The following is a 20,476-nucleotide window of genomic DNA, read 5'->3' on the forward strand; positions in this document are numbered from 1 at the left end:
AGACGAATATTTCGAGTAGTTACAAACAGAATGACGAAATTAGTATACCCCCCATCTTATGGTGGAGGGTATAATAAAAACACAAAAATATCGATGCATAAGATAATTAAGAAAAGAGAAAAACCAAAATGACCTCGAGCTTGAATCAAAAACAACAACATTGAATAAAAGGGTCGAATTAAAAATAATCAACATAAAAAACACACAACTTAATTTTTTGATTTGGCGTATGGACAAGTAATTGAATGTTGAACGCTACGCTGTTCCCATTTATATTTCTTGGGCTCAAAAAAGGTATGAAACTTGGGGTATTGTTTTAATTCTTTTGATAAAAATTTCGTTCATTAAAACTGCATACTAAGCACGACCGCATAGCTTGAATAAAATCAAATTTTTGAGTAAATAATTTATGAGTATTAAAAATTTTATTTTATTTTTATTTAAATTTTTTTGTTTATTTACATTGTAAGCATTTAAAAATTAAATTTGCACTACCTTACTTTTTTTTCTAAATACAGGTTAGCACCATTTTCGAGTATATATTATGCATCGAAATAGAAATTGATTAAAACCATTAGAGAAAATCCCAACATAAGAGCTAGGAATTGAGCGATTCCAGCTATTTTTCGTCGTGAATTTTTATGTGCTGAAACTTTCTCTCGTGGAATTATCTCACATACGGTCACGTAAAGCAGCGTGCCTCCTGCAATACCCTGTATAATGGACAGGGCAGTGACCGACAACACCAAACTTGGAATGTCTACCAAAAGCATGCCCAGACCAATACCAACTGCAGCACCAAAACCAAATACGGATATACCAATAAGATGACCTTTTACATTTCCCGATAGGTTAGATATCATTTGAAGACCCAAGCAAAATGCCATTACGAATTTGTGGCATGCAACTGCTCCCATAAGAAACAGCACTTCCGAAGGTGTGTTCTGAACGCCGATTGCTATTCCTTCGATTGTTGAGTGTACTGATAAGGCGACAATTAGGCCTATGGTTGATATTGAGTGAAATTTAGTATGATTCTCGCTCTGGTGCGTCGAAGCATTGATGCTATCAATATTTTGATTGGGAGCATTGGGCAGCAAAGCATTTGATTCATTGTTAATAGTTCCATAACTGCTGCTGGTGATGCTGGATCTGGCATCCACCAATTGTGGCTGGGGAGTTCCAATAAGAAAATAGTGAAGTACTTCGTCCACAAAATAAATCAACAGAAATCCACCACAGAAGGTAATCTCAGCCCAATTTGAAGCCATTGCATCGCGAACATCGGGTAAAATGTGGATCAATGAAGTTGCCAATAGAACTCCGCCTCCAAAGCACAGCATCAACGACATTGTTAGTGGAAATCTTTGTCGATTCGTTCGAGATATCGTAGCTGGAAGCATTCCAAACAGAAAGCTTCCTAGGCAGAAAATCAACATAGCAATTAGTTTCTCCCTTACTCCTGTATTCGCCATACTTTTCGGCGTTGAGTATTTAATTTCTCGAAATTCAGACCATATTGATTCAGTACCCCGGCTTACGTTCATTGCTTAAAAACAAATATGTGTCCGATTACAATTGGAACAGCTCGACTCAAGTAAACTTTTTGAATTAATCTGATTCATTGTCGATGGCTGTTCCCCATCTGGGAGGCCTAACGTTTTTGTTCTCATATCAGCCAATTGTCAGCCAATTGGAAACTGCTGATTTCATCTCATTGCAAATCATTTATTTATTTTTTTTTTTTTTTTTTTGAGAAAGACATTTGCTTGCTTCCCCTATAAAACACTGAGATGATGAAAAATTAAGAATTACGATTAAAAATAAAAAGATTCATTTTACACAAACACTTCAAGTGCAATGAAACATGCATGGAAACGTGCCAAACTACACACTAATCGGTGAAAAATCCTAGCCTATATCAATATTAGGGTAGATTAATTTATAAGGGCAAAAAAACTGCACAGACACCATGCGGTATGAAAATAGTTATCTACGACGAATTTCAAATCGTGCTTGACAACCTAATCTAAATAGTAGGCACTAGTACTGACTTCGACTTTTCGCGGGAACAACTCTCCAAACACTCTATAAAAACGGTAACGAGTTCGGAGAGTAAAACATTAGCGACATGTCGCTGCGTCAATGCAAATTTCAATTCAATTAATTGCTCCGAACTGGGTCACAAACACTCCGTTTCCATGCAGTTGCTATTGTTGTGTATCGTTGCATGTTTTTTGTTTGTGTTATGTTGTCCAATAGAATGACGCACGTTTCGCAATCAATTAATAGACAATTTTCGTGTGAATGAAACGTCAACCATATACAAAAAATATTTTTATTGCTTCGCCACCTAATTCAGTAGCATCGCATTACATGTTTTGTTGTAATCATACAGCAAAAATGTTAAGGTATTTGCTAACTAGGCAAGCCCCCAATTGCCTGTCGTCTAATTTTCCATGAGACTACTTTTTTCCAAAATTTACAAGTTTATTTGCAAGCCAAGATATTAAATAGCTTTCCGGTTGGACCATATTTCTAAATTGTATTCTCTCCAAAGACAAAGATCCGGGTTTAAAGTTTGCGCTGTTACAAACTCGAATGTCACCTGCCAGACAAAGCATACTGTCCGGATTTTCATTGCAGTCCTCTTGTTCGACTACTGATCTTGAACAACTTTTCGCTGGAACAACTGTCCCAACACTCTATAAAAATGATAACGAGTTTTGAGAGTAAAACATTAGCGACATGTCGCTGCGTCAATGCAAATTTCGATTCAATTAATTGATCCGAACGGGGTCACAAACAACTCTGTTTCCATGCAGTTGCTATAGTTGTATATCGTTGCATGATTTTTGTTTGTGTTATGTTGTCCAATAGAATGCCGCACGTCTCGCAATCAATTAATACACTGACGCTGGATCTGGCTTCCACCAATTGTGGCTGGGGAGTTCCAATAAGAAAATAGTGAAGTACTTCGTCCACAAAATAAATCAACAGAAATCCACCACAGAAGGTAATCTCGGCCCAATTTGAAGCCATTGCATCGCGAACATCGGGTAAAATGTGGATCAATGAAGTTGCCAATAGAACTCCGCCTCCAAAGCACAGCATCAACGACATTGTTAGTGGAAATCTTTGTCGATTCGTTCGAGATATCGTAGCTGGAAGCATTCCAAACAGAAAGCTTCCTAGGAAGAAAATCAACATAGCAATTAGTTTCTCCTTTACTCCTGTATACGCCATAATTTTCGGCGCTGAGTATTTAATTTCACGAAATTCAGGCCATATTGATTCAGTACCCCGGCTTACGTTCACTGCTGAAAAACAAATAGGTGTCTGATTAAAATTGGAACAGCTCGACTCAAGTAATGTTGTTGAATTAATCTGATTCATTATCGATGGTTGTTCACCAGATGGGAGGCCTAACGTTTTTGTTCTCATATCAACCAATTGTCGACATTGCAAAAGATTCGTCGTAAACTGCTGATTTCATCTCATTGCGAATCATTTATTTTTTTTTTGCTTTTGCTTGCTTCCCCTATATAACACTGAGATGATGAGAAATTAAAAATTACGATTAACAAGTAAAAGCGTGCTAAGTTCGGCCGGGCCGAATCTTATATACCCTCCACCATGGATCGCATTTGTCGAGTTCTTTTCCCGGCATCTCTTCTTAGGCTAAAAAGGATATAAGAAAAGAGTTGCTCTGCTATTAAAACGATATCAAGATATGGTCCGGTTCGGACCACAATTAAATTATATGTTGGAGACCTGTGTAAAATTTCAGCCAATTCGTATAAGAATTGCACCCATTGGGGCTCACGAAGTAAAATAGAGAGAGCGATTTATATGGGATCTGTATCGGGCTATAGACCGATTCAGAACATAATAAACACGTTTGTTGATGGTCATGAGAGGATCCGTCGTACAAAATTTCAGGCATATCGGATAATAATTGCGACCTCTAGGGGTCAAGAAGTCAAGATCCCAGATCGGTTTATATGGGTGCTATATCAGGTTATGGACCGATTTGAACCTTATTTGACACAGTTGTTGAAAGTAAAAATAAAATACGTCATGCAAAATTCAGCCAAATCGGATAGGAATTGCGCCCTCTAGTGGCACAAGTAGTCAAATCCCCAGATCTGTTTATATGACAGCTTTATCAGGTTATGGACCGATTTAAACCATACTTGGCACAGTTGTTGGGTATGATAACAAAACACGTCGTGCAAAAATTCATTCAAATCGGATAAGAATTGCGCATTCTAGAGGCTCAAGAAGTCAAGACCCAAGATCGGTTTATATGGCAGCTATATCAAAACATGGACCGATATGGCCCATTTACAATACCAACCGACCTACACTAATAAGAAGTATTTGTGCAAAATTTCAAGCGGCTAGCTTTACTCCTTCGGAAGTTAGCGTGCTTTCGACAGACAGACGGACGGACGGCTAGATCGACATAAAATGTCACGACGATCAAGAATATATATACTTTATGGGGTCTCAGACGAATATTTCGAGTAGTTACAAACAGAATGACGAAATTAGTATACCCCCATCTTATGGTGGAGGGTATAAAAATAAAAAGATTCTTTTTACGCAAACACTACAAGTGCAATGAAACATGCATGGAAACGTGCCATACTACACGCTAATCGGTAAAAAATACTATCCTATATCAAAATTAGGGTAGATTAATTTATAAGGGCAAAAAACTACACAGACACCATGCGGTATGAAAATAGTTATCTACGATGAATTTCAAATGGAGCTTGGCAACCTAATCTAAATAGTAGGCACTAGTACTGACTTCGACTTTTCGCGGGAACAACTCTCCAAACACTCTATAAAAATGGTAATGAGTTCTGAGAGTAACACATTAGCGACATGTCGCTGCGTCAATGCAAATTTCGATTGAATTAATTGCTCCGAATTGGGTTACAAACAACTCCGTTTCCATGCAGTTGCTATTGTTGTGCATCGTTGCATGATTTTTGTTTGTGTTATGTTATCCAATAGAATGCCGCACGTCTCGCAATCATTTAATAGAAAATTTTCGTGTGAATGAAACGTCAACCATATACATCAAATATTGTTATTGCTTCGCCACCTAATTCAGTTGCATCGCATTACATGTTTTGCTGTAATCATAGAGCAAAAATGTTAAGTTATGTGCTAACTAGGCAAACCCCCAATTGTCTGTCGTCAAATTTTCCATGAGACTAATTTTTTCCAAAATCTACAAGTTTATTTGCAAGTCAAGATATTAGATTGCTTTCCGTATTTCAAAGTTGTATTCTCTCCAAAGACAAAGATCCGGGTTTAAAGTTTGCAGTGTTACAAACTCGAATGTCACCTGCCAGACAAAGCATACAGTCCGGGTTTTCCTTGCAGGCCTCTTGTTCGACTACTGATCTTGAACAACCTCGCTGAATAACTTTTCCATTGTACTGTACAAAGCAGTAAGAATTGGGAGCAGTGGGAGAGCCACAACGGGTAGGTTTTAACTCCATTGGTGCTGAGGCACACTTGGCGTTCTAATGTTGAAATAAAAGGAAAGAAAGCTTATTTCAAAATGTAGTTCCCTCAAGCATACGGTTACTCACCTGACTGGAATCACACTGTATACACATATAGTCAGCTTGCCCTAAAGTGTTGCATCGATCTGTGTTGCACTTGTGGCATTCGACGGAATTGTTATCACAGCGTCTGCGCAAACTCTCTTGAATCTCATAGGAGCACCCTTTCTGAATGACATTGACTACAAACGGTTGGGTTACAGGTTGGAAATTGATTTTATGTCTTACTACGCTCTCACTTACAGTTGTCAAAAATAGTAACACAATAATCCAAAGGATCTGAACACTGTTTTGTGGTCTCCCGTGAGGTGCGCATACAATTAATTCCCTTGCACGAGTAGCATGTCCTAGGTCTGTTGGCTGTTATCGACTCGAAAAGGCAAAAGGCTAAAACCGATAAAAATAAATACTTCGAATGCATTTCCAAATTGGAACTGTTGTACTTGATTAAACACCACAATAATTGAATCATTGAGGTGTAATATGCACCTTATTATATAGACTTTTGAAGAGCTCATTAATTAAATTTATTGATTTTGCTATTGATGCGATTTCAAAACTATGGGTTTATCTCTCAATGGGCTCTTGACAATGTTTTCATATTTTTATCAGGCGCAGTACTGATTTCAATCAAAATACACTATGGTAAGGTAATATTGCGGGGCAAGAGACAATCTGTATGAACAGTGTTCTGTTTTGGTTTAACGTGACTGGCATTAGAACACATCACGAAATATAAAAAAGTTTTCCGTTCGATTTTGCGGCATAAGGATAATCCGAGTTAATTCCCTACAAAATTATAGCTATAAGTTATCTGATATTAAATGCTTTTGGACCACACTTCGTATTAAAAGGGATATACATAACCATACTTGATTAGAAGTCTTTAGAGAATTTAATACTTATCTGAGGTATGTGAGTAAATTTTGAAGTTTGGAGTATATGGAATCTCAACTAACCTATGGACAGACTAGGACCATACTTCCCCCAATAACAATAGACTCACAAGGTTAGGTCGACGTGGTATAGGTCATAGACAAAATTCTCTCATTCCTACTATGATATTGCAATCAGCAACAGAAATTGTGTATGAAAGTAAATTTTTCGTCAAACGAAATGTTTCCTTAAGAAGTTGGAAAATTTTACATCTTTATATAGGTTATCTTTAGCTCAAATCTAATTTTCACAAATATGGAAACAAGTGTTTAGGGGGCGCCCCTCTCTCAAAACAACCCCCAACCCCAAAGAGGACAAATTTACGACCATAGCAATATGGGGTATCAAATGAAAGGTCTTTGGGAGTAAAGCACGAATCTGAAATCAATATTTGGGAAAAAATGTCTATGGGGCCACACCACCCCAGTTACACCACCCAAATAGGACGTATTTGCTGACAATTGCAATATGGGGTTCAAATAAGAGGTATTTTAGAGTAGAACACGAATGTGATATTTATTTTCAGGGCCAAGCACTGAGTAGCCGCTCCATTCCCCGAACCGGTCATGTTTTTCGACTATGGAAATATGGGGCTCAAATGAAAGGTATTTGGGAGTAAAGCACGAATCTGATATGAACATCCGGTACCAACTGTCGTCCCACCCCCACAATAACACACAAATAGGACGTATTTGCTCACCATGACAATTTGGGCTTTAAAGAGAGTGGAGCTCGATATTGATAGTTTTTAGGGTCCATACCCCGAACCGGACATACTGCTGACTTTGGCAATAAGGGTTTTAAATGAACGGTGTTTGAGATTAGAAAACGAATTTGATATCCAATTTTGAAGCCAATGACAATTTGGGGTTCAAATAAATGATATTTGAAAGTAGAGCACCATGCTGATATATTTTCAGGGCTAAGTGTTTGGGGGACCACCCCACTCCACAAAACACCCCTTAATCGGGCATGTTTACAGGCCATGCCAATGTGGGGCTCAAATTATAGGTATTGGGGAGTAGAACACCAAAAATGATACCCACTTTCAGGACCAATTTTCTGGGGGTCTACCTCTTCTCCAAAACACCCTACAAACAGCAATTATTTCTGACCATCGAAATTTGGGGCGCAAATGAAGATATCTGGCAGTAGAATACGAATCTGATATCCAAATGTGGGACAATGTATTTTGGGCATCGCACTCTTCCCCAACACCTCCCAAAGAGTAAAAATTTACGACCATGGTAATATGTGACTCAAATGAAATGTATTTGAGATTAAAAATCGAATTTGATAACCAATTTTGTGGCCAAGTATTTGAGGGACGCCTCATACCATAAACTCTCCTTAAACAGATGGTAATATGGGGTTAAAATAAATGGTATTTGAAAGTAGAGTAGGATGCTTATATTTTTTTTCGGGCTAAGTGTCTGGGGGAGTACCTCACCCCCAAAAGCACTCCTAAATCGGAGATATATATTTACCGATCATGACAATATGGGGCTGAAATCAGAAGTATTTGCGAGTAGAGCACGAAATCCATACCCACTTTTGGGAGTCCACACCACCCTCTAAAACCCACCAACCAGCATCCTGGGGGCCTTCCCACTGCAAAAATCCGTATGGAAAAATCTAGCGCAAAAAAAGTCTTTTAAGAGTGGAGTACGTCTAACATCCAAACTTAAATGACCCTAAACCCATCGAGCGAATTCGTTGACCAATAAAGATAATATAGATTCAGATAAAGCATTTATATTGTTATGCTATTGGTCAAGCGATATTTGTATACCATTTTTCGTAGCATGCTAGTTTACTAAAAGCTCTTTATTTGATGCAAAGGATAGTTTTGCTCCATATAAAGAAAAAGAAGTCGCAGCGGAGAGGGCCATGTGCTGCTAGTATATATATATATATATATATATATATTTTTGTCCAATTTTCAATGTGGATCGATTTGGCATCTCTCATATTGATCTGGTTTTTGTGCATTAAAAGTTAACGTTTTTGAGATCCAACACGAACCATTCATTTTCTTATAGCGGCTTGCCATACGAATACCAAAGGAAGCTCCAGTCTCAATGTTGGTATTGCTGAATGAGTTTACCGAAAACTTAAATAGTTTCCGTCAAAACGATTGCAGTTGGGCTACTTTTGTGAAATGGTGATTTTTGACATTGTTTTACCTTAACAAGTTGATTAAGACACTCTTATCTCGATAAATCACATCGGAAATCATTAAAGTTTGTATCAGGAGGCACTTACATTGCCAGGATTTGAGATATAGATAGCAACCCTTGTAGGTACATGGGCAATTTTTAGACATGTTGAGTAAATCACAACCATATACTTAAACACGGTGATCCTTGTGATGACAACGCACAGTGGGTCAAACGGCGAAAAAATTGGAAATAAGTCCACAACTTTTTACCTGTTTATCTGACCAGTAAAAAATGTTCTAGACATTTGTAGAGAGGACAGGCTTTCAGAAAAGTGGCGTTGTTGGTCTACATATATCTTTAATACAGGGTGAGATACAGGTTGTCAAAGTTGACCACATTCCACTTCTTCAACCTTCAACAGGCTATAACTTTTGATCTACTGAACCGATTTGCATAATTAGAATTAAAGAAAAAAAGCATGCATAATGGACCATGCCATCGCATACCATTTTGAGAAGAAATTTTTACATGGCATAGAACCTTACAAATATCGCCAGCATTAGGCTCTTATTTCCTTAAATTTTTCCTAAGCTTTGGCAATCAAATCATTATCATTTCTTTCCTTTCAATAAAGCGGAGGTATTAGGCAAAGTTTTAAGTCCTAATTTATATGAATATGAGACCACCCCGTCATTTAAAACCGATATGGCCAATTTTTACAAAATTTCTAAAGTTTCACATTGGCAAAAAAATTCCACGTTGTGTTTTTTAACTTTTTTGGTACTTTTAGTTAATACTTAAAATGTTCGCAAAAATTTAAGGAATGCCTCGTCATATCCATAATGAGCCATAAATGAGGTCGTGGGAGCTCAAATACTAAAAATTCTCAATTAAATAAGTAAATAATTGCTTTTTTGATTGTTAAATACCAAGAACTACATCTAATTTCATAGTACATATGTGTAAGAGACTTTTTTCTGCATCATTTTTTCTGTAAAACACAAAGAAATTATGAAAATTTTCTAACCTATCCAATTTATGTAACCGGCAACAAAAAATCCAAAAAAGTGGAATTTTCAATTTTTTGTTTCCGTCACCATTACACAGGAAAACCGACCGCCTTATTTAGGCAACATACCATATTTTAAGGGAAATTTGCAAACCCTTCTAACGATATATAAAACATTCCCCAACTCGGGAAATGTTCTATAAATTAAATGGAACTTATACAACACTTCATTAAATTCCATCTAGACTTCAAAAATGTCTATTTAAAAATGGACCCTTACATAGGAGCTTCATCAAAATATTAATCAATATGTCGTCAAGCTCTTTTCCAGAGTCTTAAATTATGCAAATCGGTTCAGTAGATTAAAAGTTATAGCCACTTGAAAGTTGAAGATGTGGAAGTGGTTACTTTTGACACCCTTTATTAAAGATATAGACCAACAACGCCACTTTCCTGAATGCCTATGTCCTTCTCTACAAATGTCTAGAAAATTGGAACATATTTCACCGCTCAGATCAACGTCCAAAAAGTTGTCGACTTATGTACATTTTTTTCGCCGTTTGACCCACTGTGCGACGTGGCTATTGCGTTAGGGGGAAGTTCCTAGCACTTTGAGGAACATTCTTTAAGAAACTCACCGAAAGACAGCGAAGTGGATTGGCAAAATATGACGTTAGAATGCATTCGTCAGACCTGCAAAACTACAATGAGCGTCCAAAGTGTGTCAACACCCATGAAATTATTCTTAAAGTATTATAAATTTGCAAGAATATTGAAAAAACATATTTTCCAACGTACCGCATTCTTACAACAACACACCGCATTCTTACAATAAACGAAATTTCAATGGGTATTGACTCACTTTTGATGCTCATAGTACATGGTATAGTAGTCTGATGATGATATCCACCTTTTTCACTATTTTGCTGTGCATCACAGTCGCACTGAGGACTTTAGTCATCGTGGAAGCTCGTTAAGTGAGCTTTTTCTTTGATCAAACAGCATCTATAGAGACTGTTTTTGTCCATGGTACAATATCTAATTTACTGCGCAGTCTTCGGCACATCGTATGCTAGCAGACCCACTTAGACATTAGCTTAGTCCATTGTTAAAATTGACTGAATTCGTTTGATGCTTCGTTTCGAGAGCTATCAAAAACAAAGTTGAGCCTTAAAATTTAAATCTTTTTTAAGATTTCCGCTTTAAAGTATTTTTTTGTGAGGCTGGCAGTGACCTACTGTTTTCGTACCGAAGGTGTATGTATGTATATTGTCCTTTATTTGAGTTGTTTTGTTACGTACATTCCCTAAAACTATAAGGCTACAATATACTAGGAAACCACTTCCAAAATTATTGATATTGTTCGTTTAATTCTATTTTTTAAAAGCATCTAAAAATCTCTGAAAAAAAAAAACACTTTTTTAAAAGTATTTGCAGGCGTATGCCACTAGCAGAATGAGATAATGTTCTACTCTGATGCTTATGGCGGAGCCAGCATTGGGATTTGGCTTTGATGTTGGTTTTGGTTTTGGTGGCCCATCCTTGAGCAGAATGTTATTACATGCAGGCAAAATTAAAGGATTACAAACAAAGCATTCCTCGGAAGTCATACAGGTTTTCTGCTCCTGCAATGTGGAAGAACATCCCCTAGTAATTGTATCTCCATCTTTTAAAGCGTAGCATAACATGTTGGGTGTGCGACTTATGGGGCAACGAGAAGGTTGAATCTCTAAGTCTTCACCATGCTTGGCGCAGTTGGGATCCTGATGTAATAAGTGGCACATAAGTAGTCTTAAAATATTTGATTTATTTTTACTATCCTCACACTGACCTTTTTTGAGTCGCATTGAATGCATTGGAAATCCGATGGGGCCCATTCATTGCAGAGATCTTCATTGCATTTGTGACATTGGTTTAGATGGTCGACGGCACTTCCACGGCATTTTTCCCTCAAATTTTCTTCAATTGTGTCCAAGCAGCCTTGGGCTTCGACTGTCTCTGTAAAGAAATTGATAGAAAGAGAAAAGGATATTCCGCAAGTTCCTTATCACCAATCCTCTCAAGACTTAGTTACCTCCATTGAACACTGTAGCACAAACACTAACATCACTGGTACACTTCTCTACCCCTTTGTATGTAGTTCGAATGCAGTTAATACCTTTGCAATAGTGACATGACAATTCTGCTCTAATGACTCCAACTTGCAATGTGGAAAAAAGGATTAAAACCAGGAATGTTTTGCGCCCACAATAAGAGGCATAGTGTAAGTAAGATGTTGACTGCATTTTGTGACTATTGAAAATATATTAATTGCATATAGCATTGTAACATTGGTAATATATCGTCAATGCGGAATGGAGGAATTTAGCATTATTTTCAATAATGTGGTAAGAGTGGCTCTCCAAGTAGAGACCCTCCATATTACGACGTTTATCAATGTTTGCATAACTTTTTTGTCCAAGCTACGCAGATAGAAGTATGTTATTCAGAACTAATTTGACAAATAAAACGTAATAAATATTGTCATCTCTTACACCGTTTTACGTTCACCAAATTGTTATCAATATTGACACCCATTAAATGCAGCATTTTTATTGATAAAAGATCGATTTCCTGAAAAGAGCACAGTGCAACTGACAAAAGATAATGAAGTCCCCAGTTTAGCGAAACTAAATTGTTACTATATGTAGAATGTATTATGTGCTATATAATGTTGTCTTTTAATCCATCTCGAAGAATAATTTCCGTATATCTCGAAAATTGTATATTCTATTAAAATTTGGCTCAAACCTGACTTACCAACGAATTTGTATCATTAAAACGTACTGAACGAGTTTTATACTCTAATTCTGTGGTACTAGGTATTATAAATTAGTGAATTCGTTTGTTAAACTTTGAAGGAAGTCTGTCTATGTTAACTTGTAATCAAAGAAAAAATCCCAATTCTATCTTGTTTTGTAGAAAATTTCCCATAAGATCGTCATGATTTTAGACACCTATAAAACTATAACAAGCGCCGTTTATAATCGATGTTCTCAAATTTGTAAACAACAGTCTCTTCCATTCCAAGAAATATGGTTAAATCGGTTCTGATTTGGATATAGCTAGCATGTATATGTATTGTCCAATTTTAACTGAAGCCATAAACACATATTTCCAAAATTTCGCACAATGTTTTCTACTACGGTCATTATATATATATATGTTTCCAAAGATTCCATATTTACTACCAATTATTCTAAGCTACCACTGGTACTCGGCCGAGGACCTACATTATTTGTCATAAAAATTTTAATTATATATTTACCCCAAAGCTATCAACCTCGGATGCAACAGTGGTGAGAGAGGGAGACGGTGGAGCATACCTGCCATCACTTTATCTGCCTTTGACTCTCCGACACCGCCACCCACGTCAGAGCTGCAACGGCTGGTGAGGAAAACAAAACAGACAGGAAATGAGGTACTACAATAATAGGGAGCGATGCGAACTCTCACCAAATTTCTTAACCTGTTTATTTATGCTTAACTTGCACTTTTTCTCCATCGCTGTCCACGAAACTACTGAGACGTAAGTTAGTGTTGGTCTAATCACGTAGAACCAGTGGACTTTCCTCGGATGCAGGCCCTATTTCAATTCAGTTCCTGTCCAAGATCACACCTAAGTATTTGACCTTGTCAGATATCGAAATCGTCTTATTGAGGAAACATGGTGCGTCAAAGTGGCCCACCCTCGTCTTCCCCGTGAACAGACGGATTTCAGTCTTCTCTGGCCTAACATTCAGATCGCTAGGTCTAGTCCAGTCGTATGCCATCTTCAAGACCCTATCGGCCCTTCTGCATAGCTGCTTCGGATTCTTACCTTTTAGAAGTAGTATAACATCGTTGTAGGAGACGCGTTCAAATCCCTCTTTCGTCGGCATTCGCAATAGGTTTTTATGATGGTCACCAATACGGGTGGCAATAAAATGCCCCCATGTGGCATTCCTTGTGCCACTTTCTCTCTTATATAAATGTCACCCACAATTTATCCATATTTTCCTTAGCTATGGTTCATCCAGTCTCTAAGGACGCGGTCCACTCGGTACAATGGATTGGATCTGTACAGTTTATTTGTTCATATAGATTTAGGTTTAGAATTAAGATGAAGTTAGAAATAAAATGAGTTCTTCCCAAACCATCAAACAAAGCGGTTGGTCTTCAAATTGTTCTTTGCATACCGCCAGTGTGTACGTTTTGGCATCGAAGAATTATTCTATTCTATGCACAACCTCGTGCAGGGCAGTCTCCTGTCATGGGAAGGTCCCATGATATAGGCGTGCTTTTTGTATTTAAGCAGTTCACTAGATGCCCTACTCTTTATCATAGTATCCACCATGGTTTTGAGTAGAAAGGACGTAAGGCTTCTAAGTCTGAAGGCATTTGGAGTCGCATAGCTTGTCTTGGCAAGCTTAAATACCACCCTTGCCTCTTGACAGGCTTTCGGAATATATGCAAGTCCTAGGCACGATGTAGAAATGGTAGCCCAATGTGGCGCCTGATAGTCGGTCTCCTTCCGTAGTAACGCCTAATGTATTCCATCAGGACAGAATCTTAAAAAAATTTAAAAGGGACACATTAGTAGTTTCAGAAGATATTATCATCTTTACGAAAGCCATAAATGTGGAAATTAGTTAATTTTTGTTGTACATTATGCAGTTCCAAATGGTATATTGGGTACTTTCTTAATATGAACATGATTTTGAACCTATGAAATTTTCCTCACTTAAAGAATGTAAGTGGTCATTCATAATCATGTACTTAGGTTTAGGTTTGATATATTTTCTTCCCGGACACAGATTATGTATATATAAATATATAAATATATATATATATATATATATATATATATATATATATATATATATATATATATATATATATATATATATATATATATATATATATATATATATATATATATATATATATATATATATATATATATATATATATATATATATATATATATATATATATATATATATATATATATATATATATATATATATATATATATATATATATATATATATATATATATATATATATATATATATATATATATATATATATATATATATATATATATATATATATATATATATATATATATATATATATATATATATATATATATATATATATATATATATATATATATATATATATATATATTTATATATTTATATATACATAATCTGTGTCCGGGAAGAAAATATATCAAACCTAAACCTAAGTACATGATTATGAATGACCACTTACATTCTTTAAGTGAGGAAAATTTCATAGGTTCAAAATCATGTTCATATTAAGAAAGTACCCAATATACCATTTGGAACTGCATAATGTACAACAAAAATTAACTAATTTCCACATTTATGGCTTTCGTAAAGATGATAATATCTTCTGAAACTACTAATGTGTCCCTTTTAAATTTTTTTAAGATTCTGTCCTGATGGAATACATTAGGCGTTACTACGGAAGGAGACCGACTATCAGGCGCCACATTGGGCTACCATTTCTACATCGTGCCTAGGACTTGCATATATTCCGAAAGCCTGTCAAGAGGCAAGGGTGGTATTTAAGCTTGCCAAGACAAGCTATGCGACTCCAAATGCCTTCAGACTTAGAAGCCTTACGTCCTTTCTACTCAAAACCATGGTGGATACTATGATAAAGAGTAGGGCATCTAGTGAACTGCTTAAATACAAAAAGCACGCCTATATCATGGGACCTTCCCATGACAGGAGACTGCCCTGCACGAGGTTGTGCATAGAATAGAATAATTCTTCGATGCCAAAACGTACACACTGGCGGTATGCAAAGAACAATTTGAAGACCAACCGCTTTGTTTGATGGTTTGGGAAGAACTCATTTTATTTCTAACTTCATCTTAATTCTAAACCTAAATCTATATGAACAAATAAACTGTACAGATCCAATCCATTGTACCGAGTGGACCGCGTCCTTAGAGACTGGATGAACCATAGCTAAGGAAAATATGGATAAATTGTGGGTGACATTTATATAAGAGAGAAAGTGGCACAAGGAATGCCACATGGGGGCATTTTATTGCCACCCGTATTGGTGACCATCATAAAAACCTATTGCGAATGCCGACGAAAGAGGGATTTGAACGCGTCTCCTACAACGATGTTATACTACTTCTAAAAGGTAAGAATCCGAAGCAGCTATGCAGAAGGGCCGATAGGGTCTTGAAGATGGCATACGACTGGACTAGACCTAGCGATCTGAATGTTAGGCCAGAGAAGACTGAAATCCGTCTGTTCACGGGGAAGACGAGGGTGGGCCACTTTGACGCACCATGTTTCCTCAATAAGACGATTTCGATATCTGACAAGGTCAAATACTTAGGTGTGATCTTGGACAGGAACTGAATTGAAATAGGGCCTGCATCCGAGGAAAGTCCACTGGTTCTACGTGATTAGACCAACACTAACTTACGTCTCAGTAGTTTCGTGGACAGCGATGGAGAAAAAGTGCAAGTTAAGCATAAATAAACAGGTTAAGAAATTTGGTGAGAGTTCGCATCGCTCCCTATTATTGTAGTACCTCATTTCCTGTCTGTTTTGTTTTCCTCACCAGCCGTTGCAGCTCTGACGTGGGTGGCGGTGTCGGAGAGTCAAAGGCAGATAAAGTGATGGCAGGTATGCTCCACCGTCTCCCTCTCTCACCACTGTTGCATCCGAGGTTGATAGCTTTGGGGTAAATATATAATTAAAATTTTTATGACAAATAATGTAGGTCCTCGGCCGAGTACCAGTGGTAGCTTAGAATAATTGGTAGTAAATATGGAATCTTTGGAAACATATATATATATAATGACCGTAGTAGAAAACATTGTGCGAAATTTTGGAAATATGTGTTTATGGCTTCAGTTAAAATTGGACAATACATATACATGCTAGCTATATCCAAATCAGAACCGATTTAACCATATTTCTTGGAATGGAAGAGACTGTTGTTTACAAATTTGAGAACATCGATTATAAACGGCGCTTGTTATAGTTTTATAGGTGTCTAAAATCATGACGATCTTATGGGAAATTTTCTACAAAACAAGATAGAATTGGGATTTTTTCTTTGATTACAAGTTAACATAGACAGACTTCCTTCAAAGTTTAACAAACGAATTCACTAATTTATAATACCTAGTACCACAGAATTAGAGTATAAAACTCGTTCAGTACGTTTTAATGATACAAATTCGTTGGTAAGTCAGGTTTGAGCCAAATTTTAATAGAATATACAATTTTCGAGATATACGGAAATTATTCTTCGAGATGGATTAAAAGACAACATTATATAGCACATAATACATTCTACATATAGTAACAATTTAGTTTCGCTAAACTGGGGACTTCATTATCTTTTGTCAGTTGCACTGTGCTCTTTTCAGGAAATCGATCTTTTATCAATAAAAATGCTGCATTTAATGGGTGTCAATATTGATAACAATTTGGTGAACGTAAAACGGTGTAAGAGATGACAATATTTATTACGTTTTATTTGTCAAATTAGTTCTGAATAACATACTTCTATCTGCGTAGCTTGGACAAAAAAGTTATGCAAACATTGATAAACGTCGTAATATGGAGGGTCTCTACTTGGAGAGCCACTCTTACCACATTATTGAAAATAATGCTAAATTCCTCCATTCCGCATTGACGATATATTACCAATGTTACAATGCTATATGCAATTAATATATTTTCAATAGTCACAAAATGCAGTCAACATCTTACTTACACTATGCCTCTTATTGTGGGCGCAAAACATTCCTGGTTTTAATCCTTTTTTCCACATTGCAAGTTGGAGTCATTAGAGCAGAATTGTCATGTCACTATTGCAAAGGTATTAACTGCATTCGAACTACATACAAAGGGGTAGAGAAGTGTACCAGTGATGTTAGTGTTTGTGCTACAGTGTTCAATGGAGGTAACTAAGTCTTGAGAGGATTGGTGATAAGGAACTTGCGGAATATCCTTTTCTCTTTCTATCAATTTCTTTACAGAGACAGTCGAAGCCCAAGGCTGCTTGGACACAATTGAAGAAAATTTGAGGGAAAAATGCCGTGGAAGTGCCGTCGACCATCTAAACCAATGTCACAAATGCAATGAAGATCTCTGCAATGAATGGGCCCCATCGGATTTCCAATGCATTCAATGCGACTCAAAAAAGGTCAGTGTGAGGATAGTAAAAATAAATCAAATATTTTAAGACTACTTATGTGCCACTTATTACATCAGGATCCCAACTGCGCCAAGCATGGTGAAGACTTAGAGATTCAACCTTCTCGTTGCCCCATAAGTCGCACACCCAACATGTTATGCTACGCTTTAAAAGATGGAGATACAATTACTAGGGGATGTTCTTCCACATTGCAGGAGCAGAAAACCTGTATGACTTCCGAGGAATGCTTTGTTTGTAATCCTTTAATTTTGCCTGCATGTAATAACATTCTGCTCAAGGATGGGCCACCAAAACCAAAACCAACATCAAAGCCAAATCCCAATGCTGGCTCCGCCATAAGCATCAGAGTAGAACATTATCTCATTCTGCTAGTGGCATACGCCTGCAAATACTTTTAAAAAAGTGTTTTTTTTTTTCAGAGATTTTTAGATGCTTTTAAAAAATAGAATTAAACGAACAATATCAATAATTTTGGAAGTGGTTTCCTAGTATATTGTAGCCTTATAGTTTTAGGGAATGTACGTAACAAAACAACTCAAATAAAGGACAATATACATACATACACCTTCGGTACGAAAACAGTAGGTCACTGCCAGCCTCACAAAAAAATACTTTAAAGCGGAAATCTTAAAAAAGATTTAAATTTTAAGGCTCAACTTTGTTTTTGATAGCTCTCGAAACGAAGCATCAAACGAATTCAGTCAATTTTAACAATGGACTAAGCTAATGTCTAAGTGGGTCTGCTAGCATACGATGTGCCGAAGACTGCGCAGTAAATTAGATATTGTACCATGGACAAAAACAGTCTCTATAGATGCTGTTTGATCAAAGAAAAAGCTCACTTAACGAGCTTCCACGATGACTAAAGTCCTCAGTGCGACTGTGATGCACAGCAAAATAGTGAAAAAGGTGGATATCATCATCAGACTACTATACCATGTACTATGAGCATCAAAAGTGAGTCAATACCCATTGAAATTTCGTTTATTGTAAGAATGCGGTGTGTTGTTGTAAGAATGCGGTACGTTGGAAAATATGTTTTTTCAATATTCTTGCAAATTTATAATACTTTAAGAATAATTTCATGGGTGTTGACACACTTTGGACGCTCATTGTAGTTTTGCAGGTCTGACGAATGCATTCTAACGTCATATTTTGCCAATCCACTTCGCTGTCTTTCGGTGAGTTTCTTAAAGAATGTTCCTCAAAGTGCTAGGAACTTCCCCCTAACGCAATAGCCACGTCGCACAGTGGGTCAAACGGCGAAAAAAATGTACATAAGTCGACAACTTTTTGGACGTTGATCTGAGCGGTGAAATATGTTCCAATTTTCTAGACATTTGTAGAGAAGGACATAGGCATTCAGGAAAGTGGCGTTGTTGGTCTATATCTTTAATAAAGGGTGTCAAAAGTAACCACTTCCACATCTTCAACTTTCAAGTGGCTATAACTTTTAATCTACTGAACCGATTTGCATAATTTAAGACTCTGGAAAAGAGCTTGACGACATATTGATTAATATTTTGATGAAGCTCCTATGTAAGGGTCCATTTTTAAATAGACATTTTTGAAGTCTAGATGGAATTTAATGAAGTGTTGTATAAGTTCCATTTAATTTATAGAACATTTCCCGAGTTGGGGAATGTTTTATATATCGTTAGAAGGGTTTGCAAATTTCCCTTAAAATATGGTATGTTGCCTAAATAAGGCGGTCGGTTTTCCTGTGTAATGGTGACGGAAACAAAAAATTGAAAATTCCACTTTTTTGGATTTTTTGTTGCCGGTTACATAAATTGGATAGGTTAGAAAATTTTCATAATTTCTTTGTGTTTTACAGAAAAAATGATGCAGAAAAAAGTCTCTTACACATATGTACTATGAAATTAGATGTAGTTCTTGGTATTTAACAATCAAAAAAGCAATTATTTACTTATTTAATTGAGAATTTTTAGTATTTGAGCTCCCACGACCTCATTTATGGCTCATTATGGATATGACGAGGCATTCCTTAAATTTTTGCGAACATTTTAAGTATTAACTAAAAGTACCAAAAAAGTTAAAAAACACAACGTGGAATTTTTTTGCCAATGTGAAACTTTAGAAATTTTGTAAAAATTGGCCATATCGGTTTTAAATGACGGGGTGGTCTCATATTCATATAAATTAGGACTTAAAACTTTGCCTAATACCTCCGCTTTATTGAAAGGAAAGAAATGATAATGATTTGATTGCCAAAGCTTAGGAAAAATTTAAGGAAATAAGAGCCTAATGCTGGCGATATTTGTAAGGTTCTATGCCATGTAAAAATTTCTTCTCAAAATGGTATGCGATGGCATGGTCCATTATGCATGCTTTTTTTCTTTAATTCTAATTATGCAAATCGGTTCAGTAGATCAAAAGTTATAGCCTGTTGAAGGTTGAAGAAGTGGAATGTGGTCAACTTTGACAACCTGTATCTCACCCTGTATTAAAGATATATGTAGACCAACAACGCCACTTTTCTGAAAGCCTGTCCTCTCTACAAATGT

General features: G+C 36.5%; 5 protein-coding genes across 7 annotated transcripts in view; 1 reads left to right on the forward strand and 4 right to left on the reverse strand.

The window, feature by feature from the left end:
* LOC106081341 (uncharacterized) overlaps positions 1–20,476 on the reverse strand; it is a 97,489-nt gene that overhangs the window by 30,921 nt on the left and 46,092 nt on the right. The gene's annotated exons all lie outside the window — the stretch shown is intronic.
* LOC106081342 (zinc transporter ZIP1-like) lies at positions 453–1,779 on the reverse strand. Its single transcript, XM_013243230.2, has one exon. The coding sequence runs from the start codon at positions 1,545–1,547 to the stop codon at positions 543–545; it is 1,005 nt and encodes a 334-aa protein (XP_013098684.2). The 5' UTR covers positions 1,548–1,779; the 3' UTR covers positions 453–542.
* On the reverse strand, positions 5,233–6,558 carry LOC106081344 (uncharacterized). The gene is made up of 3 exons (XM_013243232.2): positions 5,832–6,558; positions 5,616–5,770; positions 5,233–5,546 (listed from the first exon to the last, which is right to left on the reverse strand). Exons 1-3 carry the CDS (start codon positions 6,058–6,060, stop codon positions 5,295–5,297), a joined length of 636 nt encoding a protein of 211 aa, XP_013098686.2. The 5' UTR covers positions 6,061–6,558; the 3' UTR covers positions 5,233–5,294.
* On the reverse strand, positions 10,953–17,693 carry LOC131997646 (uncharacterized). The gene is made up of 4 exons (XM_059368828.1): positions 17,618–17,693; positions 11,770–12,006; positions 11,527–11,693; positions 10,953–11,458 (listed from the first exon to the last, which is right to left on the reverse strand). The coding sequence occupies exons 2-4, from the start codon at positions 11,978–11,980 to the stop codon at positions 11,117–11,119; spliced, it is 720 nt and encodes a 239-aa protein (XP_059224811.1). The 5' UTR covers positions 11,981–12,006; positions 17,618–17,693; the 3' UTR covers positions 10,953–11,116.
* Positions 11,770–18,510, forward strand: LOC106081343 (uncharacterized). 2 transcript variants are annotated; one of them, XM_059368829.1, is made up of 4 exons: positions 11,770–11,846; positions 17,458–17,693; positions 17,770–17,936; positions 18,005–18,510. In XM_059368829.1, exons 2-4 carry the CDS (start codon positions 17,483–17,485, stop codon positions 18,344–18,346), a joined length of 720 nt encoding a protein of 239 aa, XP_059224812.1. In that variant the 5' UTR covers positions 11,770–11,846; positions 17,458–17,482; the 3' UTR covers positions 18,347–18,510. The 2 variants fall into 2 exon arrangements, with proteins under 2 accessions (XP_059224812.1, XP_013098685.1); XM_013243231.2 differs by having other exon boundaries at positions 11,770–11,840; positions 17,452–17,693.

Source organism: Stomoxys calcitrans, chromosome 5 (genome assembly GCF_963082655.1).
Source record: "Stomoxys calcitrans chromosome 5, idStoCalc2.1, whole genome shotgun sequence".
NCBI classification, from domain to species: Eukaryota; Metazoa; Arthropoda; class Insecta; order Diptera; family Muscidae; genus Stomoxys; species Stomoxys calcitrans.